Source organism: Equus asinus, chromosome 20 (genome assembly GCF_041296235.1).
Source record: "Equus asinus isolate D_3611 breed Donkey chromosome 20, EquAss-T2T_v2, whole genome shotgun sequence".
NCBI lineage: Eukaryota > Metazoa > Chordata > Mammalia > Perissodactyla > Equidae > Equus > Equus asinus.
In genome coordinates this window covers 24,968,316-24,995,197 of record NC_091809.1, presented here as the reverse complement: position 1 = coordinate 24,995,197, position 26,882 = coordinate 24,968,316, and the positions used below count along the sequence as shown (strand labels likewise).

Here is a 26,882-nt window from a genome sequence, read left to right as displayed (position 1 = left end):
TGATCGCTGGCAAGGCGGAAAGATCAAAATGGGGCCAGACACTTTATCCCAGCTGGTGAGGTCACATTTAAGTGTCTGCTTTTCTAAACAAGGGTCACAGTTGCATGGAGTGGCCTTGCAGGCTTACGCCAAGCCCCTGACTCCTAGAGGCCGTAAGAGCTTTTCCAGTGTGTCCTCGCCTGGGCCACCCACCTGTCTGTACTTGCTCCTTCTTGAAATTGAATCAGGGATTCCCTGTGCACACCTGGAACAACTTATTTTGCACAGCCTTCCAGAAGAACAGAGTCAGCCCCAAGCCAGGAAAAAGTTCTGTTTAAACGTAAATGACCCAGAAAGGACAGATTGCAGCCTACCAAGGGGAAGTGCTTCCCTTGAGGCAAGCGTCTTCCCTCCTTGATGTCACTCAGCGGCGAGGGGGCGTGGGCCTGCGAACTGTCCAATCGGGGGTAACGCTAGGGCCGTGGGTGGAGCTACGCAACGCACCGGCATTGATGTCCCCATTTCTTCCGGCTTCTCTCAGGATCGCGTGTCCCCTTCTTCAGCGGTTCATGGTGGTTTTGCCGCAGCCTCTGTCGCGCCGTGACCTGCACTGACCGCGGGGGTCATAGGACAATTTCCAGCTCTAGGTCGGCTCAGAAATGTAATCTCCATCCCGCTGTCACTCAGAACTGAGGGGCCTTTTGAACTGTCCAATCAGGGTTGGCTCCGGGGCACGTGGGCGGGGCTACGCTCCGCAACCGCCCCCCACCGCCGGCTTCCTGTCGCTCCACCTTCTTTCCGGTAACGGGTCACGTGCTCTTAAGGGCCTGACGTTGCTCCGCAGCTGGCTCTGTAGGTGTGTGACCTGCGCTGGCCGTGGGGGTCATAAGAAAGACTGAGGGAACCCGGGAGCCCTAGAAATGGTGAGTGTGCGGCCCCGGCGTGAGGACACGGGAGGAGGGGCTGGGGGGAAGCGGCGGGGCGGGCCCGGCCTCCCGCGGTCCCCTCCGGGCTCTGCGGCCCCGAGTCCGCGGTGGCGCCGCTCAGCCGTCAGGCCCCTCCGGCCGCAGCGTGGGGGCGGGGCCGGCAGCCGGGCCCCGGGCGTCCTGCGGTCCCTGCGCGCGGCGACTTTGGCCGGAGCGTCTCTGGGCCGCTGTGCGGCCGCAGCCCCGCGTGTCCCAGACGGTGCTGGGCCCGCGGGAGGGCCCGCAGGACAGCCGGGCCTCGGTCTCCGGGGTCCGTGCGCGGAGGAGCTGTGGTCTGTGGTGTCCGCAGGGCCTCCTTTCTCCCCACGGGGGACCTGTTTTCCCTGAATTTTCCATATATTGTGGGGGCAGGGTCTCAAACCCACAGCTTTGTTCCCCCAGCCTAGCTCTTCCTGGGACTGGCAGTTAATCGCTAAATTTCCCATCCCTCCCGGCGTTCCCAAAGCCATTTTCTCCTCTCTAGTTCTCAGGATCATTATCAAGTATTTTCCTTCGTGGTGCATTTCAAACAGACTCAGTATTTTAATTGTTCATCCTTTTCCCCAAGAACCTTGGATAGCTCTTTTCTAAAGATATTTGTTTGTGGATATTTTACATGATGGAAATGCAGCCTATAACCACCTGGAACTGCGTTGTATGAAATCCTTGTGCCTCTCCCCCAGGATCTTTCTGGGCGCAGACATCCTGTGGGAAGTCCTTTGGGTGGAGGTTCCTTTTTTAATTTTCTGGGTGAGCTGTCCTGTCGGCACTGCCCCTTCCTGGGTTTGTCATCTTTGAGTTCATAATAGTTTACATCATTGGGGCGTTTGTGGTAGTATCAGGTCACAGATTCCACCTGCAATCACTGGTGGGAAGCAGGAACTGTGTTTGTGATCCCAGTCTCTCTGTTGGATGTTGTGGGTACAGTGAATGGTCCCACCAGCCAGGAAAGCCTTCACATTTGGGCTCAGAGCTTCCCCTGCTCCAATGTTGCTGCTGAGACCAGCTAGGCAGCCAGCTGAAGGGGCGGACACAATTAATGGACAGAACACAGTCTATATAATGGACACAACACAATGTATATTATTCAATGGGACAGGGAACCATCAGCCTCAAGGACTGAGGTGAGGTCCCTCTGATCGCCATGTATTTATTTGCAGCCAAAGAAGTACAAGCACAGCAGGAACTCACGCCAGCAGGGATATGCAAGTCAAAGCTCAGCAGTTCTAGTCTTCCTCCTTTCAGTGTACCCCGGCCCTATACAAGGCCATTTTCTTAGGGAGTGTCCTAGGAACAATCAATCACTAAGTTATGCAGATGGCGTTCCATTCCTGATCTTCACAGGCTTCTCAATGTCGACCAGTCACGCCATGAATAACCCACACTGTGGATGCAAAACTCAAATATAATGTCTAGAAATGTCCAGGCCTAGGAGAGATGTCATCAGCACAGCAGTGAGTTGTTCCCTTCCTCTCTCCCACTTTGAACTACAAATAAATAGACATTTATTGACCAACAGAGCATACCCACACAGCACAAGACGACACCTGAGAGGACCACGCAGCTATAAATCTGAAGGTGGACAGACTGGCCCCCTCAGGAATTGGTGGAGAGGTGAGTGAAACTCTCCCTTCCCCAGCAGCCCTGTGTGCATGCCCGAACACTTTCTTGGCTGGCTTGAGCACCCATAATACTGTCCCAAAAGTGGGAGTGCACCTCAGTGCAACTGTGGGAAGTGGCAGCAGCAGCCCGGGGTCTACAAGCAAATGCCCGGGGTTCCTAAGCCCCTTGCCTTCATGTTTGATAAGATACTCCCTTCTGGCCTTTGATTCAAAAGCACAAACAATCTGGCATAGTAATTTATGAGAATTAGCAGATCGGACATTTCTCAGCCACCCATTTTGTAATTTGTTCTTGCTGAGCTTAAAGCCTTGCAATAATGTTGCTATGCTCTCCTGCAACACAATGTGTATTCCCAGTTTTCGGGCTGCAGTGGTACTGTGGGTGTCTGCACCAGCCAGGGAAGCTTTTGCATGCACGTATATCTGCCGCCTCCTCTTCTTACAGTCATGCCAGCTGCTGTGCTTTTTTGCTGGGGCTTCATTGCGGGGTCTGAGCCTGGGCCATTCATTGGGACCACAGCAGCAGGGTGAGGTCTCCCACCAACTGAGAAAGCATTTGCTTGTAGACCCCGGGCTGCTGCTGCCACTTCCCACAGTTGCACTGAGGTGCACTCCCACTTTTGGGACAGTATTATGGGTGCTCAAGCCAGCCAAGAAAGTGTTCGGGCATGCACACAGGGCTGCTGGGGAAGGGAGAGTTTCACTCACCTCTCCACCAATTCCTGAGGGGGCCAGTCTGTCCACCTTCAGATTTATAGCTGCGTGGTCCTCTCAGGTGTCGTCTTGTGCTGTGTGGGTATGCTCTGTTGGTCAATAAATGTCTATTTATTTGTAGTTCAAAGTGGGAGAGAGGAAGGGAACAACTCACTGCTGTGCTGATGACATCTCTCCTAGGCCTGGACATTTCTAGACATTATATTTGAGTTTTGCATCCACAGTGTGGGTTATTCATGGCGTGACTGGTCGACATTGAGAAGCCTGTGAAGATCAGGTGTTCTGTCCTCTGGACAAAGGGTTTATGCATTTGGAGTTCATGTGGGTCAGAATCTCAAACTGAATTAGGCTGAGAGTGTCCTCACTTGTGAGAGTGGAAGCCTCAGGGAGGGAGTGCTTCCATGCTCACAGGAGAGGGGAGGGTGTGTGGAGCCCCCAGAGTCCATTCCTGTGGCTGCTTGGGTGTCTCCACCCTCCTTCACCAGGGACTGACCCTCTCCAGGGGTTACATCTCAACCAGGAGAGTCTAGACCCCAAGTTTGGGAACATGTTCAACTTTCTGAATGTGGATTTTCCTGTTCAACTGAGGAGAACCAGGCTGCTTATCCATTTTGATTCTAATATTTGTGTTTCATTCTGTTGGATTCCTTTATCAATTGAAGATTAAAGCCCTTTGATTGTAGTTTCCACTAGCACTTGGGCCCTGAAGCTGTAAGATGATTGAGACATATGATGTAAGGCAGGAATATTGTGGAACCAAGTAGATTTTTTGTTCCATTTAGGCAAGAGAACCTCAAGTTGTGAGATGCGTGTATTTAAGCTCTCGGTGCGTTTTTCATTGTTAGGTCCCTGTTTGTATGTCCATGTCTCTAGAGATCCTTGACGTTTTAATGCCTATACTGTACTATACTATACTAAGGCAAATGAGTTCTTATTTTCATGGATATGAGGGAAAACTGAGTTTCTATTTTAACTGATATGAGGAAAACACTGCAGTTTGTGTAAATCTCTCAAATTCCTATACATTTCAGGACTTAATTGCAAAACCCCTAATGCATTATAGTATGCTACCCATTCCTGAAAATATCCCCAGTGTGAAGTATAGTGGAAGGACAAGGTGTAATGCCCCTTGTCCTTTTACTCAGAAAGGATTTGTGAATTTTTTATGGTTTACAGTTTTATATCCACTAGTGTTTAAAGGATTAAATCTTAGAGTGGTTCCTTATGTAGGACAGTTTAAATGAAGTTAAGTAATAATGCAAAATTTAATTAAACGTAATTGTCAAGTATAGGAAAATATGTGTCTTTAAATTTGTCTCCTTATTTTAAATAGTGTATGGGAAGGTTAAAAAATTCCTAAGAGGAAACTAACGCAAGAAGACTCCCCGCCTGCACGTCCTGCCCCACTCCTCTGCTCCTATTCCAGCCTCCCTCACATGGCCAGTTTTGATCACTGCTTCATCATCCTGTTAGTGTTTCTTCTTTTGAAGATTGGCACCTGGGCTAACAACTGTTGCCAATCTTTTTTTTTTTTTTCCTGCTTTATCTCCCCAAACCCCCCTTGTACATAGTTGTATATCTTAGTCGCAGGTCCTTCCAGTTGTGGGATGTGGGACGCCGCCTCAACGTGGCCTGATGAGCGGTGCTATGTCTGCGCCCAGGATCCGAACCCTGGGCCGCCGCAGCGGAGCACGAACCCTGGGCCGCCGCAGCGGAGCGCGCGAACTTAACCACTCAGCCGCAGAGCCGGCCCCTGTTAGTGTTTCTTAATATAAAAAGAAGACATTGCAGACGCCTATGTGTCTTACCTGGGTCTGTTCTTTTTTTTCTGTGTGTGAAGAAGATTAGACCTGAGCTTACATCTGTGGCAATCTTCCTCTGTTTTGTATGTGGGATGCGCAACATAGCATGCTTGAGGAGCAGCCTGTAGGTCTGCGGCTGGATCTGAACGTGCAAACACTGGGCCACCAAGGCAGGGCACCGGAACTTGAGCACTTCTCCACCGGGCCAGCCCCTGTGTCTGTTCTTATACTGAGTAGCCTGGGTCCACATATTTGATGTTTAACTACTGACAACTTAAGCCTCACCCTCCCTCCCCCCCATTCCCAGGCCTCCTTATCTGGTCAGGCTGATGAGAAATCCTGGAGGCTCCTGCACTGTGAGCTGCTGCTTGCTGGGCAGCTCCTGCTGTGCACTGTGCTGCCCTGTGTTGCATTGTTAACCATAGCGAGCCTGGACTGTATGCACAGAGTTCTCAAACTTGGTAGTCTCATTCCTGTGGAAGCAGGACTCTGGGAATGGGGCCTTCCTTTATGTGGCCCTGGGTTATGTCCTGAGTGGAAACTATCCGTGTGTTTAGAGTGAAGATGTGGCTGAAGTTGGGGTCACCTTGACATTAGGGAGAGTGTGGGGATTTGAGATTATAACCTGTGAATGAGCTGAGCCCACCAGATCATCACTGGTTAAAGACAACTTATTTCAGAGGGAAAGAGGAGAATCAAAAATGCAGCCAGTAGGTGGTGAGGTTACAGGGGGCTCACTGGCACCCCTAAGTAACTACTGCTGGTGCCCCCATGTCTGTTGTAACAAAGATTCTGACCCTCTGCGTTATAGTGGACAACACCCTCAATCTGCGTTTGGCACAACAAATAAGTTGGTTCAACCCCCACCTAAGCTGTGTACCTTAGACTCAATAAAGCAACCAGTCGTGGAGGAGGCCTGTAGCTTTGATGACATGATTTTAGTCTCTGTGGAGGAGGGCCTTAAGTTATCTATAGGCTTCTGATGCAACAACCTGCCCTAGGCCCCACACTACATGCTCTTAGAGCTGCTCTTGTCACCATGTATGAGATCTCTTGCAGATAGAGGCTCTAACAAGCACTGAGCATGTGACCCTCTACCAAGGTGGCTTTTTTTTTTGGAAAGTGGAGAATTCAATTTTTTTTTTTTTTTTTTAAGATTTTATTTTTCCTTTTTCTCCCCAAAGGCCCCTGGTACATAGTTGTGCATTTTTAGTTCTGGGTCCTTCTTCTAGTTGTGGCATGTGGGATGCCGCCTCAGCATGGCCTGACGAGCGGTGCCACATCTCTGTGCCCAGGATTTGAACCCACGAAACTCTGGGCCGCTGAAGCAGAGCACGCGAACTTAACCACTCGGCCACACGGCCAGACCCCCGAGGTGCCTTTTTTGACTTTGGCCCTGTAAACAGCCTCTAACCAGCTCAGCCACCTGATGGGCCCTAAGCTTTCCCCTGTAGTTTATGCCACCTGCTGAGGGGCATGGCCTTTCTTCAGTGCATTGAACAATGCTGGGTTGATGGAGGAGGCCACCCCTCTCCCAGACACCTTGGTTCCCTGGATAGTTCCTTGCTGTTAACTGAATGCACAACACTGGGGAGTGCACACACTTTAAGCACAATACACATTCGTACATGATGGAGCTCAGTGAAGGGTTGCCAATCTTCATCCCTTAATTGGGATGTTCCTGATGAAGAACAAAACATATTCTAACCAAACATCCTGTAGTCATCTTATTAGTGACCTGAAACTGGGCTCATCAGCATATGTTCGCAAACTCTTGGATGATGGTCTGAGAGATGCCCCTTTATAGTAAAGGAACTCTAGGAATCTCTTGACTCACAGATACCCAAGATAGAAATCAAGGTAACAATTGTGTGAACATGACCAGGTCTACACTACAAGGACATACCAGGATGCTGTTTATGCACCTTGGAATTCTGACACTATTGATAGTGACCATGGCACTTCTCAGAGGATACAGTGCTGTGCTAACAAGGCAGTTAATGCAAGTTTCCACTCCCTTATGGCTCTCAGGCTTACAGAGTACCATACTGGCTTATTGAGATCAGTTGAATGAGAGATGTCTTGTTTCAGTCATCAGGGGTGAATTGTAATCAGTCTTTCATTTTTTTTTAAAGACTGCGGGGTTTTTTAGAGCACTTTTTGTTAGAAAAATTAACCAGAATTTACAGTTCCCACATAACCCTTCTCTCTGCATCCACACATTTTGCAGTCTTTTTCACATTTTGTACTAATGTGGTACATTTGTTAAAATTTGCAAACCCATATTGATGCATTAGAGTGTACAGTGCACATTAGCATTGACTTTGTGTTACACCATGTATGGGTTTTGGCAAATGTATAATGACATAGATCCATCGTTTCTGTATTATATAGTGGAGTTTCACTTGCCTAAAAGTCCTCTGTGCTCCACCTATTGGTTCATCCCTTCCACAGCCCCCAAATCCTTCATGACCAAATATCTTCTTAGTGGCTCATACTTTTGTCTTTTCCAAAATGTCATATACTCGGAAGCATACACTGCATAGCCTTGTCACATTGGCTTCTTTCCTTAGGAATATACTTTTAAGGCTCCTCCATGTGTTTTCATGGCTTGATACCTCATTTCTTTTTATCACTGAACAGTATTTCATTCTATTGATGCACCACTGTTTGTTTTTGTCTATTTAACTCTTGGAGGACATCTTGCTTAAAACTCTAACTCTTGCCAATTATGAATAAAGTGCCCATAAACGTTCATGTAGTTTTCTGTGAACAGAGGGTTTTAATTCATTGGGGAAAATACCAAGGAGTGTGATTGCTGGATCTCACTCTGTATAGTAACAGAATATTTTGGTTTTAAAGAAAGTTCCTGTCTTTCACTCTAGATGGACCTAATTCCATTTCCACCAGCAGTGATTGAGGATTACCTGTAGCTTTGTTTATCTACCAACATTCGGTGTTCTGAGTGTTTTGTTTTACCCATGTAATAAGTTTTTAATGATACCTTGTTGTTTTATTTGCAATTTCCCAAGGATATTTGATGTGGAGCGTGTTTTTTCTTTTTTTTGAAGAAGAATATTAGCCCTGAGCTAACATCTGCTGCCAATCCTCCTCTTTTTGCTGAGGAAGACTGGCCCTGAGCTAACATCCGTACCCATCTTCCTCTACTTTCTATGTGGGACGCCTGCCACAGCATGGCTTGACAAGCACAGCGTAGGTCCGCACCGGGGATCTGAACTGGCGAATCCTGGGCCACCAAAGCAGAACATGCAAACTCAACCACTGCACCACCGGGCCGGCCCCTGGAGCATGTTTTCTTATTACTTACTTTCCAGCTTTATGTTTTCTTCAGTGAGCTGTCTGTTCAGATCTTCTTCGAGTTTTTTTGTTTGTTTGTTTTTGGGGTTCTTTTGAGGAAGATTAGCCCTGAGCTAACTGCTGCCAATCCTCCTCTTTTTGCTGAGGAAGACTGGCCTTGAGCTAACATCCGTGCCCATCTTCCTCTACTTTTTATATGTGGGACGCCTACCACAGCATGGCATGCCAAGCAGTGCCATGTCTGCACTCAGGATCTGAACTGGCGAACCCCGGGCCACCAAGAAGCAGAACATGCGAATTTAACCACTGTGCCACTGGGCTGGCCCCATTCTGCCAGTTTTTAAATCGAATTGTCTGTCTTCTGACTGTGGAGTTTTAAGGGTTCTTTGGATATTCGATACCACATATATCAAACAAGTGTTTTTACAAAGATTTTCTCTTACTCTGTAAATTGTTTTTGTTGTCTTAACTGTTTTTCTCAGAATGGGTTTTTCATTTTAATGAAGTAAAATTTTTGTGTTTTTCTTTGGTGGACCTTGCTTTTTGGTTTTGTACCTAAACAGTCACCTGCAAACCAACAGTCATCTAGATTTTCGCCTATGTTATCTTCTAGGAGTTTATTCCTTTGGCATTTTACATTTAGATCTTTGATGTGTTTTGGCTTAATTTTTGTGAAAGGTGTAAGGCCTGTGTCTACATTTTTCTGTTTGTGTTTCCATGTGGATATTCATTATTTCTAGCACTACTTGTTTAAAAGGCCTTTTCAATTTAATTGCCTTTCCTTATTTGTCAAGGATCACTTGACTATATTTGTGTGTGTCTATATGGAAAGCAGTTGACTCATTGATACTTGAAACTTATTACACTCTCCTATTAATTCCAGGAGTTATTTCTGTTGTGAATTCTTTCAGATGTTTCACAGAGACAGCAATGCCATATGGAACAAATGTTACAAAGTTAGGTGTAGGAGTCATACAGATGTTCCTTCATTCTTTCTTTTTTTCTTTTTTTTTTGTGAGGAAGATTAGCGCTTAGCTAACTGCTGCCAGTCTTCCTCTTTTTGGTGAGGAAGACTGGCCCTGAGCTAACATCTGTGCCCATCTCTACTTTATATATGGAAGGCCTACCACAGCATGGCTTTTGCCAAGCAGTGCCATGTCCGCACCCAGGATCTGAACCGGCGAACCCTGGATCGTCGAGAAGCAGAACGTGTGCACTTAACATCTGCACCACTGGGCTGGCCCCCCAAATGTTCTTTCTTAAAAAGTAGAAGTTCCCCTCTATTACTAGTTTATTATAAGTGCATCTTGTATATTACCAAATCCATTTTTATTTTCGTTTCCCCCCCTTTCTTTCTGATATTAGTAATTTCTGTCTTCCCTCTTTTCTTTATCTCGACTAGAAGTTTATCAGTTTTATTAGCCTTCTCAAAAGACTAGGTTTTTAAAAAAACTTCCTCACTGACCTCCACAATGACCTTGATTTCTTCCCCCTTTTTTTTTTCTTATTCTTCTACTCCCCAAAGCCCCCCAGTACATAGTTGTATTATTCTAGTTTTAGGTGCTTCTGGTTGTGCTGTGTGGCAACCGCCTCAGCGTGGCCTGATGAGCAGTGCTGGGTCAGCGCCCAGCAACCGAAGCAGCAAAACCCGAGGCTGCCGAAGTGGCGCACGTGAACTTAACAGTGAACTTAACCACTCGGCCACGGGGCCAGCCCTTGATTTCTTTTCTGATTTTATGCCTTTTGTTATGCTTACTTTCTGTTTAACTTGTTCTTTTTATTGTTTCCTAAAGTAGATGCTTACGTTAATTGATTATAGATCTTTGATTTTTCCAGTGTATTTATTTTTTAATTTTAATTTTTTTTTTAAAGATTTTATTTTTTTGTTTTTTCTCCCCAAAGCCCCCCAGTACATAGTTGTATATTCTTCGTTGTGAGTCCTTCTAGTTGTGGCATGTGGGACGCTGCCTCAGCGTGGTTTGATGAGCAGTGCCATGTCTGCGCCCAGGATTCGAACCAACGAAACACTGGGCCGCCTGCAGCGGAGCATGCAAACTTAACCACTCGGCCACGGGGCCAGCCCCTCCCGTGTATTTATTAATGGCATAAACTGCCCTGTAGTCAATGCTTTTGCTGCATCCAAGGACACTTTATGTCATGTTTGTATTTCTTGTAGATCAAAATAATTTTTAGTTCTCTTGAGACTTCTCTTTTGATCTTATGTATTATTTAGAAATGTGTTGTAGAATCTTCACATATTTTGGGGTTTTCCAAATATCTTGCTCTTACTGGCTTCTACATGAATGCCTATATGAAGTGAGAGCATACTTTGTATGATTTCTGTTCTTCCAAATTTCTGTCCCAGAAGTGGTTTATCCTGGTAAATGTTCCATGTGAACTTCAAAAGAACGCATATTCTGCTGTTATTGTATGAAGTATTCCATAAGTTACAATGAAATCCAGTTGTTTCACACTGATGTTCGTTTCACCTCTGTCCTTCCTCATTGACTGCCTACTGGAATTTACAATTCGTGATAACAAGGTATTGAATTTTACAGCTATAGTATAGATGCATCTGTTTTTCCTTGCATTCTATCAATTCTTGCCTCATTTATTTTGCCCCTCTGTTCTACAGGTACACATGAAGGATTGCTATGCCTTCTTGGACAATGGAACCCTTTAGCTGTATCCAGTGCCCCTCTGTGCCTCTGAATTTTCCTTGGTTTGATATCTGCATTGTCTGTAGTTCATATAGCTATGGTGGCTTTCTTCTCATTAGTGTTGCCATGGTATATACTTCTCCGTGCTTTTACCCTTCATCTCTGTGTGTCTTTATCATTAAACTGGGCTTCTTGTAGACAAAATATAGTTGTGTTTTCTGAAATCCTATAATACTGTGTCTTTAAGTTGTATTGAGACTTGATAAAGTGATTATTGATGTAGTTGAAGTAATATTTACCAAACCTTTCACTGTTTTCATTTTTACCCTTCCTTGTTTCTTTTTGTCTTCCACCTCCTCTTAGCATTATCAGTTACATAGTATTTAAAAACATTTTTTAGTGGTTGGCCATGAGTTTTTATCATGCAGTTACAACTGACACACCTCCTCTGTCAAATAACACTGTGCCACCTCACTATTGTGCAAGTACCTCTTAACGCTATTACCCCTTCCTTGTCCTTTGTCACATTGTTGTCATTTATCTCACTTGTTCATAAGGCTCTCCTTACCAAATACATTGTTGCTAATGTTATTTTACACAGTGTCACCTATGTTACTTATAAGAAATATGAAAGATATTTTTCCTTTTCTAATCTTCTACCTTTATCATTTACATGATTTCTAATAAATTTTTGAACGTTTCATTCAAAGTAGGTGTACTCATCACAAATTTCCTTAATTTTTGTCTCAGAAAGTCCTTATTTGGCCTTTATTTTTGAAAGACAATTTTGTTTGACAGAAAATTCTATGACAGTGTTTTTTTTTATTTTCAAAACTCTAAGTATTTCAGTTTACTCGGTTCTTGCATGGTTTTTGAAAAGAAGTGCAATTTAATTCAAATCTTTGTTTCTTTATAGCTAAGATGTGTTTCTTCTTCAGCACTTCTAAATATATTCTGTCTTCGATTTTTCTCTAGTTTAAGATGATATCCCTGGGGGTGCACTTCTGTAGTTGATCATGTTTAGCGTTCTCTGAGCTTCCTGGATGGACACGTTGCAGGGTATCATCAATTTTATGCTATTTTGGTGATTAATAGTTTACTTGTTCTTCTGATTCTTTCTGTCGTTCTTTCCCTTTAGGTATTCCCATTATGTGTATTTTACCCCTTCTGTGATAGAGGGTTTTCCTGGGCTTCGTGAGTATGGTGTTCTGCATTTTTTGTTCTTTTTCTCTTTGCATTAGAATCTGGGGAAGTAGATGTTTTTGTTTAGTTCAGGCCTTCGTAAGACCAATATCTAGGACATGTTTCAAAATGCCATCTTTCTTTTGTCTTTCCAAATTTTGGAGACACTGATTTGGTCTATCACTTTAAGGCTCTCATAGATCTAAGAAGAGTTGTTCATTTCTCATTAGTTCATTTGTTTCTTGTGAGATCAAGAATCACACCTTCTAAGTTCCTTACATGTGGGATCAGAAGTTGGCAGAAAATGATCTCGAGTGGCTGATTGAGAAGCACGTCCTTTTGAAGTTGGCAGTGGAGATTTTATGTTCTTTTGGAGGAAAGGTCTGTTAAATCCTTCACATATTTTAGAATAATTGTCAAATTTACCATCAAACCTTCATGGACTTGAATGAACTCCCATGCAATCTGCAGCTTTTAACAAGTTTCTCAAGGGCAGCAAGGCTCAGGGTACACTGTTAGCATTTGACCAAAAAAAGTTCTTTTGGCACATTATCATCTCCCCATGTGTTCTACAAATTGGTAGGAAGTGGCCTTGAGGCACATGAGTATAGGGATTTGATGGTCTAAGTTGTCGTGCCTTCTTACTTGTGTCTGGGTTCTAAGTTTCAAATAACTTTCTAGCCCCATCAAATTGTACAGAGAGGGGGCCAGCCCCATGGCTGAGTGGTTAAGTTCGCATGCTCCGCTTTGGCAGCCCAGGGTTTCATCAGTTCGGATCCTGTGCGCGGATATGGCACCGTTTGTCAAGCCATGTTGAAGCGACATCCCACATGCCATAACTAGAAGGACCCACAACTGAAAATACACAGCTGTGTACCAGGGGGCTTTGGGGAGAAAAAGGAAAAATAAAATCTTTTAAAAAATATTGTACAGAGAAAGGAAAACCTGAGTGTATGATAAATATTACACAGATGAACAGCAGTGCTTTCAATAATAATATTTACATTCACCCAGCTGCATCTGTTTACCTGTAATGATCTGGAGTACTGTAGGACAGCGGGGTCCACTGGGCTTTGTTAAAAGGTTAGTTTCTACTGTCCTCTTGGACTCTCTGTTTGGTGAGACTAGACAAAAAAGCTTCTAGTTCTTCAATATTTTTTGTTCACTGAAACCTCATGCAGGTAAGACCCCCTGCCTCATGGAGTGCTGTTACTGGTTCGTAATAAGAAGATGAAAGAATGGTTTGAAAAAGGAATTATTAATCTGAAAATGATAATATTTATTTCATTTCCATAGCATTTCTGTCATTTCCCAACATGCTCTGGATCCTGACATAAGAGAAATATGATGTAATATGATCACAGTAAAACTGTAAACAATTTTCATCTGGTCATAATGCTGTTAATCTGATAAGGAAAAGTGTACAGAATAAGATTGTGTTTCTAGTGATCGTGACATAGAATAACTATTTGGAGATCACAGAATCACACATAACTTTCCTAGAAATGGAGCATAGATCCCCAGTACTGTCAGCCTTATGCATCCTACTCTACACACGTTTGTGGTGTTTCAGGACTCAGTGACCATTGAGGACGTGGCTGTGAACTTCACCCCAGAGGAGTGGGCTTTACTGGATCCTTCACAGAAGAGACTCTACAGAAATGTGATGTGGGAAACCTTCAGGAACCTGGCCTCAGTAGGTAAGAATGAGGACATTCCTTCATGTCATCAAGGAGAGAACAAGTGTTTCTTGCCCATCAACACTGTTCTAAAATGTAGAATATAGAAAGAGGTGATGTTAGTAAATAAACTAGAAATGATGATAAGTCATCATGGACTTAGATTCTAAAAATTTTTCCGTCATTTGTAATACCTTGGAATCAATTTTCTGGGTCTGCATTTCAGGAAAAACGTGGGAAGTTCATGACATTGAAGATTGGTATGAAAACCAGGGGGGGAAAGTAAGGTGAGTTACACTCACAGTAGAAAGCAGTGTCTCATGTGAGAATCCTGGTATGTTATGAAATTTTAAAAAGAAGCATGCACAACATATAATGCTTGCTTCAGATTTAGCTGTTCTGAGAAAATTTTCACTAAATATACTTTGTGAAATGTGATGTAGGGGTTCAGTTTTTGTAAAATAGTTCACTTGGAATTAGTATTAATAAGCCCTGTACATAAGTATCACTGTTTGAGTAATAGCAAGGCTGAAGTCCTCTTGCAGAGCATTCAGTATATTCAATTTCTGAGAATTCAGTCAAGGTGGAAAACCTAATCTTGTCCTATACATCATAATAAATATAACAAATATGAAATCAGTAATATAAAAATTATTAATACTGTTCTCATGTTTTACAGAAACCATATGGTAAAGAGACTCTGTGAAAGTGAGGAGGGTAGTCAATGTGGAGAAAACTTCAGTCTTATTCCAAATCTGAATCTGAAGAAGGAAACTGCAGGAGCTAAACCATATGAATGCAATGCATATGGAAAAGTCTTCATGCATCATTCATCCTTTAATAGACATGTTAGATCTCTCACTGAACACAAATCATATGACCATCAAAAATATGTAGAGAAACCATATAAATGTAAGGAATGTGGGAAAGCCTTCACTTTACCCTATGTTCTTCGAAGACATGAAAGAACTCATAGTGGAGAGAAACCTTATGCATGTACAAAGTGCACTAAAGCATTTACTGCTTCCTCTACTCTTCGAGTACATGAAAGGAATCACACTGGAGAGAAACCCTATGAATGTAAAAAATGCAATAAAGCATTCACTTCTTGCAGGTCTCTTCAGAAACATGAAAGAACTCATACTGGAGAGAAACCCTATGAATGTAAACAGTGCTGTAAAGCATTCACTTCTTCCACTTATCTTCAAATTCATGAAAGAATTCATAAGGGAGAGAAACCCTTTGAATGTAAGAAATGTGGGAAAGCCTTTACAGCTCCCTCAAGTCTTCGATCACACATGATGGTTCACAGTGGAGATCGACCTTATAAATGTAAGGTCTGTGGGAAAGCCTTCACTTTTCGAAGATCACTTCCAGTACATGAAAGAATTCATACTGGACAGAAACCCTTACAATGTAAAATATGTGGCAAAGCATTCAGGTTTTCCAGTAATGTTCAAAAACATGAAAGGACTCATACTAGAGAGAAACCATATGAATGTAAAAAATGCAGTAAAGCATTCACTGCTTCCAGTTCTCTTCAAAGACATGAAAGAATTCACACTGCAGAGAAACTCTATGAATGTAAAAAATGCAATAAAGCTTTCACTTCTTCCAGCTCTCTTCGAAGACATGAAAGAATTCATGCTGCAAAGAAACTCTATGAATGTAAAAAATGCAATAAAGCTTTCACTTATTCCAGCTCTCTTCGAAGACATGAAAGAATTCACACTGGCAAGAAAGTATGAATGTAAAACATGCACTAAAGCATTTAATTCTTCCAGATCTCTTCGAGTACATGAAAGAGATCTGGAGAAGAACCCTATGAATGTAAGGAATGTGGGAAAGCATTCATTTCTTACAGATCACTTCGAAAACATGAAAGAAGTTACACTGGTTAGAAACCCTTTGAATGCCAGGAAAGTCTGAAAGCTTTTATTTCTCACAAAAAGTATCGAGGATATGAGAGAATGCACACTAGAGGAAAAATGATGTAAATATCAAGAATGTGGGGAACCCTTTCTTCATCCCAGTCCTTTTTGAAGGTATGGAAGGACTGACTTAAGGAAAACATTGCATACAAACAGCATGGGAAAGACTTCAGTTGGCCTACATCTTTCTGTGTGAATCTCCCACCAAAAAAAATAGATTAATGTAAGTAGTGTGAGAAAGCTTGATGGAAATGTATTTGTATAATGTTCTAGAAAGCTTTCAACATGAAAATGTATTATAAAAGTTGTAAATATTGTGTTTACCAAGCATCTTTCTTAAAGTGCAGCATTGGATTGTGGATTTCTTTAATTACTTCTAGAAATGAATATTGAGGTGAGATATTTCTGCAAGTCATCATCAGTAGTACATAAGATTAATAGGTAGTGCTTTTCCTTTAAATCAGTTAATATTTTCTTTGATTTTTATAATGTTATAATTGTTCTGTGTTAGTGAGTCTTTGAAAAGTGATGGTTTGTACGTGTTGAGATTTTCTTACTGGCCTTGTGTTGCAGCTCCTAGATGACTAACCCATTGTGTACACTGTTCCTTTCTTAGAGAAAGGTCCTTTTACAGGGAGGTGGGTATAGGAACCTGCTACCCGTTTCCATACTATTGAACTAATGGAATACATTTTTATGTATGGCAAGTTTATCAAAGAGCATGGTTAGTGTGTATTATTATTTTCATATTTGGGCCTTTGCATTTTGTCCTTCTCTCTGACTGGTATTTGGTGAACAGACTTTGAATTAAGTCGAGGCCTGTGATAAGGCAACAAAATGCAGGGCTTCACATATCACCCTTGTATTGCTTTATGTCAACGACGGTAAAATTAAGAACTAGATCTTTAAGAATCCACCCCCTTTGAGTCTCTAGATTGAAATTCACCCGTAGCCTCATTTGCATGAGGTTTAGAAGGCAGAAGCCATAAAGGCCTTAGGCTTACTGGGGAGGCACCATACTGGGAGAGAGAGACAGTTACACAGGAGCTTCGAGGAAACCGTCTTTTAGCCGATTGTCTGGATTCTTTGCCCATCTAGTCAAGAGTACCTTGAACACCACCACCAACTGTTTGATTTTAATTTTCACGGAGGTGTACTTTCCACTGCTGTCTTTACAAGTTTCACATCAAAGATACATGAGAGTGAGGATTTTTCTGTAAGGCCTCTTGTGTCCACCAGGAAACTAATTCAGACTTTTGTGGTTGGGAGCATTCTCTTGATTCCCCTATTCTCTAGGTGATATCTGAATAAGGTCTAGTTTGTATGGGAAACACCTGATGCTCTTAAAAGTGCTAGTGAGTGTGTTTTACCTGATTCACTGTGACATCTACAGTGGGGCAGTAAAAACAAGGACGGTGAATTTTGTTTCTCTGCTGCATTGTGCTGTGTCTGCCTTGAGCCAGTTTTTCCAGGTGAGAACAAGCACCTTTCTCAACTCAGGAAGACCATGTGTGTTTCCGTTACTTGTAGCTGAATGTATTCCAGCAGTAAGTTTTTAGTAATGTCTGATTGTATGTCATTAAAACTACATCCATTTCCTTGTGAAATGAGCCCTTCTGTGGTTCTTTCATTGATAGATTTTATCAACTCTTCTATTTCATTGTATGCTAATAAATAGTATTGTGGCTTTCATTTCCTCAGAATTTTTTTTTCTGCTTTTTTCTCCCCAAATCCCCCCAGTATATAGTTGTATATCTTTTTAGTTGTGGGTCATTCTAGTTGTAGCAAGAATTTTTAAAAATCCATTTATTTCTGGATTTTCAGATACACATTGCACTTTTCTTCATTGAATCATCCATTATTGAGTCAGTTTTACCATGTGCATCGAAAATCAGGTATTTTTTCGTCAGGCAAATTTTGTTTTTTGTTGTTTTATAGTGGCGGTTTTTGTCATCGAATCAATTTCTCATTTATTCTTAACTGCAACCTTAAAACTCTTGGTTTTTCAGTACCCTCCTGCCAGTGACCTACAGGATTGCACATGTAGTGAGAGGCATGTGATGAATTCTCGTAAGAACGACAGCAGACCGTAGAGAACTGTGAGGTGTAACAGTAACAGGCTGCTCAGAAGGACTTCTTAGAAGATTTTGGCAGCTGTCTGTTAATTTCTTTGCTATTCAGAGAAACAGATCTTTTTCTGTATTGAATGCTCTGAGGAGCTGAACTTCATAGAATCTTTGGTAACCCTTTTTTGTCAACATTAAGTTTAATCATTGTTTTCTAGAAGGCAAAAACAAGGTAGTGGAGCTAAGGTTAATTTGTAAGAAGTTCCAGTTAGTTGTTTTAGTAAGAAGGGAAACTCAGTCATTTTTTATGATTTGTAATTTTATCTTTTGCCATTCTCACTGCTATGGTTCCAAAATACTTTTATGTTGGCTTGGAAACTGTGCACTTTTGATGAAGCATGTGTGACATTTTCCCCTCAGCAGGATAAGACTTGGCCTTGCAGTGGATGCAGCCAGCTCCCAGTCACCTGGAACAGCTTTTGCCTTTTCTACTTATTATCAAAACACTGATGTATTTTCTGTGGTGTATTAGACACTGTTTGTCCTAAAGTCACTCAGTGAAAATACATAAATTCACTTCATAGTATCCTGCTTATTATTTTTGAAATCTTCTGTAAGACTGAACTAAGGACTTTGATATTAGGTAAATTGTGAGGCACTGCAAACCTAGCAGGGGAGAGACAGGTCCTCTATGTCAATCAAGCCTGCCTTTCTCAGACTATCATCTTTATTTTTAAAAAAATTTTTTTGAGGAAGATTAGCCCTGAGCTAACTGCTGCCAATCCTCCTCTTTTCACTGAGGAAGCATGGCCCTGAGCTAACATCCGTGCCCATCTTCCTCTACTTTATATGTGCGATGCCTACCGCAGCATGCTGTGCTAAGCGGTGCCATGTCTGCACCTGGGATCCGAACCGGCAAACCCTGGGCCACCGAAGCAGAATGTGTGAACTTAACTGCTGCACCAGGCTGACCCCTCAGACTATGCTCTTGATGCTACGTTTCAACATCCCTTACTTGCCATCCACTATGGAGGCAATGTACTCAACTGAGCACAGATCAGGCTGGGTAGGATTTGGGTATAGCAGCATGAAACAGACACGTTCTTGCAATCATGGGGCTTATATATTGGTGGGAAAAGTGATGCCTATCAAATGATATACCTTTGGTTTCTAAAATGGAAATAAGGGCTTTGAAGGAAAGTCAAAAACAGTATGAGCTAATAGTAGGGCTGAGGTGTGTTTATATCTTTTCTGTGAGGCTACGAGTGCGTGAGGATGTCATTATTATTGTTATCTGAGACTGGAGACTTCCTGTTGATTAGGCCACAAGTATTTATGATGTCTTTTTTGTGTTTAATATTATAGGATACAGTTAAATATTGAAATATTTAAAATGTCATAGTATTTGGCGTTTTCATTTTGGTGCTGTACAGATAGATGGTGCAACACATACTCCACTAAACCATGGAGTTCCTCCTATTTAGAGAAATGGTTACATTTCATCTGCACTATTCTAGGGAATATTGAGTGTATTCTGAGTAGAGTGGTATCTTTGCCTGTCTACTGTGATTTTGCAGTGGAGACACCAAAAACAGCTGTGGGCATGTCGAGGTAATCTTCCAGGGCACAATTCCAAGTGAGTTGGCAGAGAGAGGGGATCACTTTGAGCAATGTCCTAATAGCCTGTAAGAGGAGAAATGGGAAATTTTCAGCATCTTGTCATCACAGGCATGGCTGGATGTCTTTTGCTTCAGTGATTGACAAAGTCCCATCGTCCATATTGCTGTTTACATGTTTTACTTCCATATGCTTAGTCTTCCAGAACATGTTCTGAAACACTGGGAAACGACATTAAAAATTTTGAGGGTTAAAGTGGAAGGAAAGTTCACTGCTTTCCATTTTTTTAGTGTTAACATGTATTGATGGATTCTGTTTAAATGGGCATTACAGTTGTGTTCCTCTGGAGTGATGATGTATCTTCCTGCTTTTTTATTTTTTTTTAAATTGGGTTCATAATAGTTTACATCATTGTGAAAGTTCAGTTGTACATTATTTCTTGTCTGTCCCCAAATAAGTGCTCCCCTTCACCCCCTGTGCCCACCACCCATCCCTCTTCCCCTAGTAACCACTGAACTGTTTTCTTTGTCCATCTGGTTGTTTATATTCCTCATATGAGTGAAATCATCTGGTGTTTGTCTTTCTCAGTCTGGCTTATTTCGCTTAGCATAATTCCCTCCAGGTCCTTCCATGTTGTTGCAAACAGGATGATTTTGTGTTTTTTTATGGCTGAGTAGTATTCCGTTGTATATATAAACCACATCTTTATCCACTCATCAGTCAGTGGGCACTTGGATTGTTTCCCTGACTTCGCTATTGTGAATAGTGCTGCAGTGAACATAGGGGTACATAAGTTACTTTGGATTGTTGATTTCAAATTGTTTGGGTAGATACCCAGTAGTGGGATAGCTGGGTCATATGGTAGATCTATTTTTAGTTTTTTTAGGAATCTCCATACTGTTTTCTATAGTAGCTGCAGCTGTTTGCATTCCCACCAGCAGTGTATAAAGGTACCCTTCTCTTCACACCCTCTCCAACGTTTGTGATTTTTAGTCTTAGTGATTATAGCCATTTTAACAGGCATAAGGTGCTATCTTAGTGTAGTTTTGATTTGCATTTCCCTGATGATTAGTAATGTTGGACGTCTTTTCATGTGTTTATTGGCAACCTGTAGATCTTTGAAAAACTGTCTGTTCATATCCTTTGCCCATTATTTGATAGGGCTTTTTGGCTTTTTGTTCAGTTGTGTGAGTTCCTTATATATTATGGAGATTAACCCCATATCGGGTATATGATTTGCAAATACTTTCTCCCAGTTGGTGGACTGTCTTTTTGTTTTGATGCTAGTTTCTTTTGCCGTGCAGAAGCTCTTTAGTCTGATGAATTCACACTTGTTTATTTTTTCTTTTATTTCCCTTCTCTGAGAGGATATGGTATTGGAAAAGATGCTTTTTAGTTCAGTGTCAAAGAGTGTACTACCAATATTATCTTCCAGGAGTTTTATAGTTTCACGATGTATCGTGAAGTCTTTGATCCATTTTGAGTTTATTTTTGTGCATGGTGTGAGATAGTGGTTTACCTTCATTCTTTTGCATGTGGCTGTCCAGTTTTCCCAACACCATTTATTGAAGAGACTATCTTTTCTCCATTGTGTGTTCTTGGCACCTTTGTCAAAGATTAGCTGTCCATATATATGTGGCTTTATTTTTGGGCTTTCAGTTCTGCTCTATTGATTTGTGTGCCTGTTTTTGTACCAGTACCATGCCATTTTGATCACTATGCATTTCTGGTACATTTTGAAGCCAGGGATTGTGATGCCTCCAGCTTTGTTCTTTTTTTCTCAGCCTTGCTTAGCAATTCAGGGTCTTTGGTTGCCCCATGTGGATTTTAGGAGTCTTTGTTCTATTTCCATGAAGAATGTCATCAGGATTCTGATTGGGATTGCATTGAATCTGTAGATTGCTTTGGGTAGTATGGACATTTTAACTATGTTTATTCTTCTAATCCATGTGCATGGAATCTCTTTCCATCTCTCTATGTCATTGTCAACGTCTTTCAGTAATGTCTTACAGTTTTCATTGTATAGATCCTTTCACCTCCGTAGTTAAATTTATTCCTAGGTACTTTATTCTTTTTGTGATTGTAAATGGAATTGTATTCTTGAGGTCTTTTTCTGTAAGTTTGCTATTGGAGTACAGAAATGCAACTTATTTTAGTATGTTGATTTTGTAGCCTGCAAATTTACTGTAGTTGTTAATTGTTTACAATAGTTTTCCAATGGATTATTTAGAGTTTTCTATGTATAAGTTCATGTCATCTGCAACCAGTGAGAGTTTCACTTCTTCCCTCCCTATTTCCATTCCTTTCTCTTGCCTAATTGCTCTGGCCAAACCCTCCAGTACTATGTTGGGTAAGAGTGTTGAGAGTGGGCATCCTTGTCTTGTTCCTGTTCTCAGGGGGATGGCTGTCTCTTTTTCCCTACTGAGTCTGATCTTGTCTGTGAGTTTATCATTTATGGCCTTTATTATGTGGGGGTAATTTCCTTTTATCCCCATTTTGTTAAGAGTTTTTATCATAAATGGCTGTTGGATCTCATCAAATGCTTTCTCTGAGTCTGTTGAGATGGTTTTTATTCCTCAGTCTGTTTATGTGATGTACCACATTGTTGATTTGCAGTTGTTGAACCATCCCTGTGTCCCTGGTATAAATCACACTTGATTTCAATCTGTGAACTCTTTGATGTATTGCTGTATTCAGGTTGCTAATATTTTGTTGAGGATTTTTGCATCTACTTTCATCAGCATTGTTGCCCTGTAGTCTCCTCCCCTTTTTTTTTAAAATACTGGCTGCTTTTTTATTTATTTTTTTTAATTTTTTTGAGGAATGTTAGCCTTGAGCTAGCATCTGCTGCCAGTCCTCTTTTTGCTGAGGAAGACTGACCCTGAGCTAACATCCATGCCCATCTTCCTCTACTTTATATGTGAGAGGCCTGCCACAGCATGGCGTGCCATACGGTGCCATGTCTGCACCCAGGATCCAAACCGGTGAACCCCGGGCCACCAAAGCAGAACGTGTGCACTTAACTGTTGCGCTACCGGGCTGGCTCCTACTTTTCCTTTTTTGTGTTGTCCTTGTCAAGCTTTGGTATCAGAGTGATGTTGTTCTTGTAGAATGTGTTAGGAAGCATTCCGTTTTCTTTAATTTCTTGTAATAGCTTGAAAACAATAGATATTAAATCCTCTCTGAAACCTTGGTGGAGTTCCCAAGAGAAGCCTTTTATTTTTGAGGATGCCTTTGATTACTGTTTCAGTCTCTTTACTTGTGATGAGTCTATTCAGGTTCTTTATTTCTTCTTGATTCAGCTTTGGGAGGTTGTAAGAGTCAGTTTATTCATTTCCTCTAGATTGTCCATTTTGTTGGCATATAGTTTTTCATCATATTCTCTTATAATCCATTGTATTTCTGTGCCATCTGTTGTTATTTCTCCTGCTCCATTTCTAATTTTATTTATCTGAGCTTTCTCTCTTTTATTGTTTGTAAGTCTGGCTAGTGGTTTGTCTACTTTATTCATCTTCTCAAAGAACCAGCTCTTTGTTTCATTCATCCTTTCTATTGCCTTTTTTGTTTCAATTGCATTTATTTCTGCTCTAATTTTTATTATTTCTTTCCTTCTGACTTTAGGCTTTCTTTGTTCTTTTTCTAGTTCAATTAGGTATAGTTTGAGATTGCTTATTTGGGATTTTTCTTGCTTGATAAGGTGAACCTGAATTGCGATGAATTTCTCTCAGTACGGTTTTTGATGCATCCTATATGAATTGGTAATGTTATGTGTTCATTTTCATTTGTCTCCAGATATTTGATTTCTCCTTTAATTTCTTCAGTGATCCATTGCTTGTTCGGTAGCATGTTGTCTAGTCTCCACATCTTTGTCCCTTCTCAGCTTTTTTCTTGTAATTAATTTCTAACTTTATAGCATTGTGATTGGAAAAGATGCTTGTTATTATTTCAATCTTCTTAAATTTATTGAGGCTTGCCTTGTTTCCCAACATATGGTCTAATCTTGAGAATGTACCATGAACACTTGAGAAGAATGTGTATTCTGTGTTTGTATGGAGTGTTATATATGTATCTATTTAAGTCCATGTGGTCTAGCTTTTCATTTAATTCCACCGTTTCTTTGTTGATTTCCTCTGTGGATGATCTATCCTTTGATGTGAGTGGAGTGTTGAGGTCCCCTACTGTTATTGTGTTACTATTAATATCTTCTTTTAGGTTTGTTAGTAGTTGCTTTATGTACTTTGGTTCTCCTGAGTTGGTTGGATAGATATTTATAAATGTCATTTCTTCCTGATGGAATGTCCCTTTGATCATTGTGTACTGCCCTTCTTTGTCTCTCTTTCCCTGTCTTATCTTGAAGTCTACTTTGTCTGGTATAAGTATTGTGACACCTGCTTTGTTTTCTTTGCCATTAGCTTGGAGTATCATCTTCCATTCCCTTCACTCTGAGCCTGTGTTTGTCATTCGAGCCTAGATGTGTTTCCTGGAGGCAGCATATTATTGGATCCTGTTCTTTAATACATCTCGCCACTCTGTGTCTTTTTATTGGCAAATTCAATCCATTTACGTTTAGAGTGATTATCGATATATGAGGGCTTAATGCTGCCATTTTATCACTACTTTTCTGCCTCACCTGCATTTCCTTTGTTTCTCAACCTTTGTATTTTGATCTACCAATTGAGTTATGTAGTTTTTTATGTTGTGTTTCTTTGTTTTCTCCTTATTTATTATTTGTGTCTCTGTTCTCCTCTTTTGTTTAGTGGTTACCCTGAGGTTTGTATTCAAAATCTTGTGGATAAGATAGTCCCTTTTCTGATGGCCTCTTATTTCCTGAGACTAAACTGACTCAGTCCCTACCTCTTCCCCTCCTAAGTTGTTTTTCTCACACCTTATTCCATCCTGTGTTAGGAGTTTGTGGTTAAAATGACAGGATTATCTTTGTTTTTGGTGTTTTGCTTCTCTTTGTCTTTAATGCTATACTTGAGTATTTGCTATTCTGCTCTGATTCTGTCTACCTATTTATCTCCTTACTACATGCTTTGTAACCCCTCCCTCCCCTTTTTTTGTTTTTCAGGTATGAGGACCTTCTTGAAGATTTCTTGTAGGATGCATCTCATGGCTATGAACTCCCTTAGCTTATGTTTGTTTGGGGAAGTTTTTATTTCTCCATCATATCTGAAGGATATTTTTACTGGATACACAATTCTTGGTTGAAAGATTTGTCCTTCAAACATTTGAATATGTCATCCAGTCTCTCCTAGTCTCTAAGGTTTCTGCAGAGAAATCCATTGAAAGCCTGATAGGGGTTCCTTCGTAGGTTATTTTCTTCTGCCTTGCTGCCATTAGTATTCTTTGTTTGTCATTCACTTTTGCCAGTTTCACCACTATATGCCTTGCAGTAGTTCTTTTTACATTGACATAATCAGGAGCTCTGACAGCCTCTTCCACGTGGATTTCCATCTCTTTCCCTAGGTTTGGGAAGTTCTATTATTTCTTTGAGCAAGCTTTCTGCTCCATTCTCCTTCTCTTCTGGAATACCTATAATTCTTATGTTGCATTTCCTAATTGAATCACATATTTCTTGGAGACTTTCTTCATTTATTATTAGCCTTAGTTCTCTCTTCTCTATCTGGACCATTTCAACATGTCTACCTTTGATTATGCTGATATGTTCCTATGATGTCCACTCAAGTGTTCAGGGAATCTGTATTTTGTTTTATTTCTTCCAGTGTGTCTTTCATCTCTAATATTTCTGATTGATTCTCCTTCGTATTTTCAGTCCGTTTTGTGAAGTAGTTCCTGAACCCGCTGAATTATTTCTCTACATTCTTGTTTAACTCATTGAGTTTTTTGATGATAGCTATTTTGAATTCTTTTTCATTTAGATTATATATTTCTGTGTCCTCAGGACTGATTTCTGGGTACTTGTCATTTTGTCTCTGGTCTGGATATCTAATATAATGTTTGATATTGCTAGAGGCAGTGGCTCTGCTTTTTCACATCCTGGTGTTATCTGGTCACAGTTACCACTTATCGCCACTGGGTGGGGGTCAGGAGCCTCATATTCTGTGCCCTCTGCCTTCAACCAATATCCCAAGGGCTGGAACTAGCATTGGGTGAGTGGGGGGAGGAGCACTTTCTTCTGCGTGCTCTCAGGGTTTTCTCCCTCTGCTCTCCCTATCTGCCCTCCTGGGGTGTTGGCTTGATAAGGTCACCCCCCGCCCCCATGGAAGCTTTTGCCCCGGTAGAGGGCTTTCCTCTAGGCTGCAAAGGCCATTGGGGATCCTTGATGTTCCTGTGAATGAACGTCCCCTCCCCCATTCCTTCCCTCTGGTAGGTCTCCTGCTGTCCCAGATCGCAGTCTTTAGGAGAAGGAACAAAGTTTTCTCTTACCCCATGCTACCTTCTCTGAGGTGGGCTCCAGCCTCTTCCTCCTTCATTGTATGGCTGTGTGGATCTCTCTAACGTTTTTTATGTTGTGTTTGGATGTCCTCTGTTGTAGTATGAATGACCTATTTCTTGTATGTTGGAAGGGAGAGATTATTCAGAAAGCTTACTCTGCTATGATGCTGACGTCACTCCTGTATTTTTCATCTTTTGATGGCAATATTGCTAAACATTTGAGAAAGCTCATGAGTGCTAAAATATTTTTATATATGTATATGTATGTTATGTGTGTGTGTAAATCAACACATAGTACAATTGGTTTTAAATGTTAGGAGAATGTTAAGTTCTCCTGAACTTTGATTTTTATGTGCTCAGTTCTTTCAACCACTGTGGGATCCTTCTTAGGAATAATTGGGGGACTTGGGAAGAAGGATTCATTTTGCTACAGTCGTTTCTTGCAACCCTGTCTTAATTGAAAGAAATATACTCTAGAGGTGCACTTGTCCTCATAAACATTCTATGAGATTAATGAGAGAGCTCCCAGAATGTCTCTTTAATTCAGGTTCCTTTGAAAAATCTTTGAGGGGTCGCCCCCATGGCCGAGTGGTTAAGTTCACGTGCTCTGTTGCAGCAGCCCAGGGTTCAGATCCTGGGTGCGGACATGGCACTGCTCATCAGGTCATGTTGAGGCGGTGTCCCACATGCCACAACTAGAAGGACCCACAACTAAGATCTATACAACTGTGTATGGGTGGGGTGGTTGGGGAGATAAAGCAGGAAAAAAAAAAAAAAAGATTGGCAACAATTGTTAGCTCAGGTGCCAATCTTAAAAAAAAAAAGGAAAGAAAAATGTTTGGAAAAGACTTTATTTCTGTAACATAAAATAGTACCCCAAGTGGGATCTGCCTGAGGACATCCTCATTCATGTGCATCAGCATCATTTCTTTTCATTGTCATCCATAG

At 41.5% G+C, this 26,882-nt stretch overlaps 1 protein-coding gene across 3 annotated transcripts; it reads left to right on the top strand.

Moving 5' to 3' along the window:
* Window positions 1-765: 765 nt before the first annotated feature.
* On the top strand, window positions 766-26,697 carry LOC106834339 (zinc finger protein 709-like). 3 transcript variants are annotated; one of them, XR_006516080.2, is made up of 5 exons: window positions 766-902; window positions 13,816-13,942; window positions 14,148-14,208; window positions 14,601-16,075; window positions 24,607-26,697. XR_006516080.2 is itself a non-coding variant. In XM_014845921.3 (4 exons), exons 1-4 carry the CDS (start codon window positions 900-902, stop codon window positions 15,667-15,669), a joined length of 1,260 nt encoding a protein of 419 aa, XP_014701407.3. In that variant the 5' UTR covers window positions 766-899; the 3' UTR covers window positions 15,670-17,555. The 3 variants fall into 3 exon arrangements, 2 of the variants coding, with proteins under 2 accessions (XP_014701407.3, XP_044607762.2); XM_014845921.3 differs by lacking the exon at window positions 24,607-26,697 and having other exon boundaries at window positions 14,601-17,555; XM_044751827.2 differs by lacking the exons at window positions 766-902; window positions 14,148-14,208; window positions 24,607-26,697 and having other exon boundaries at window positions 14,601-17,555.
* The last annotated feature ends 185 nt before the right edge of the window (window positions 26,698-26,882 follow it).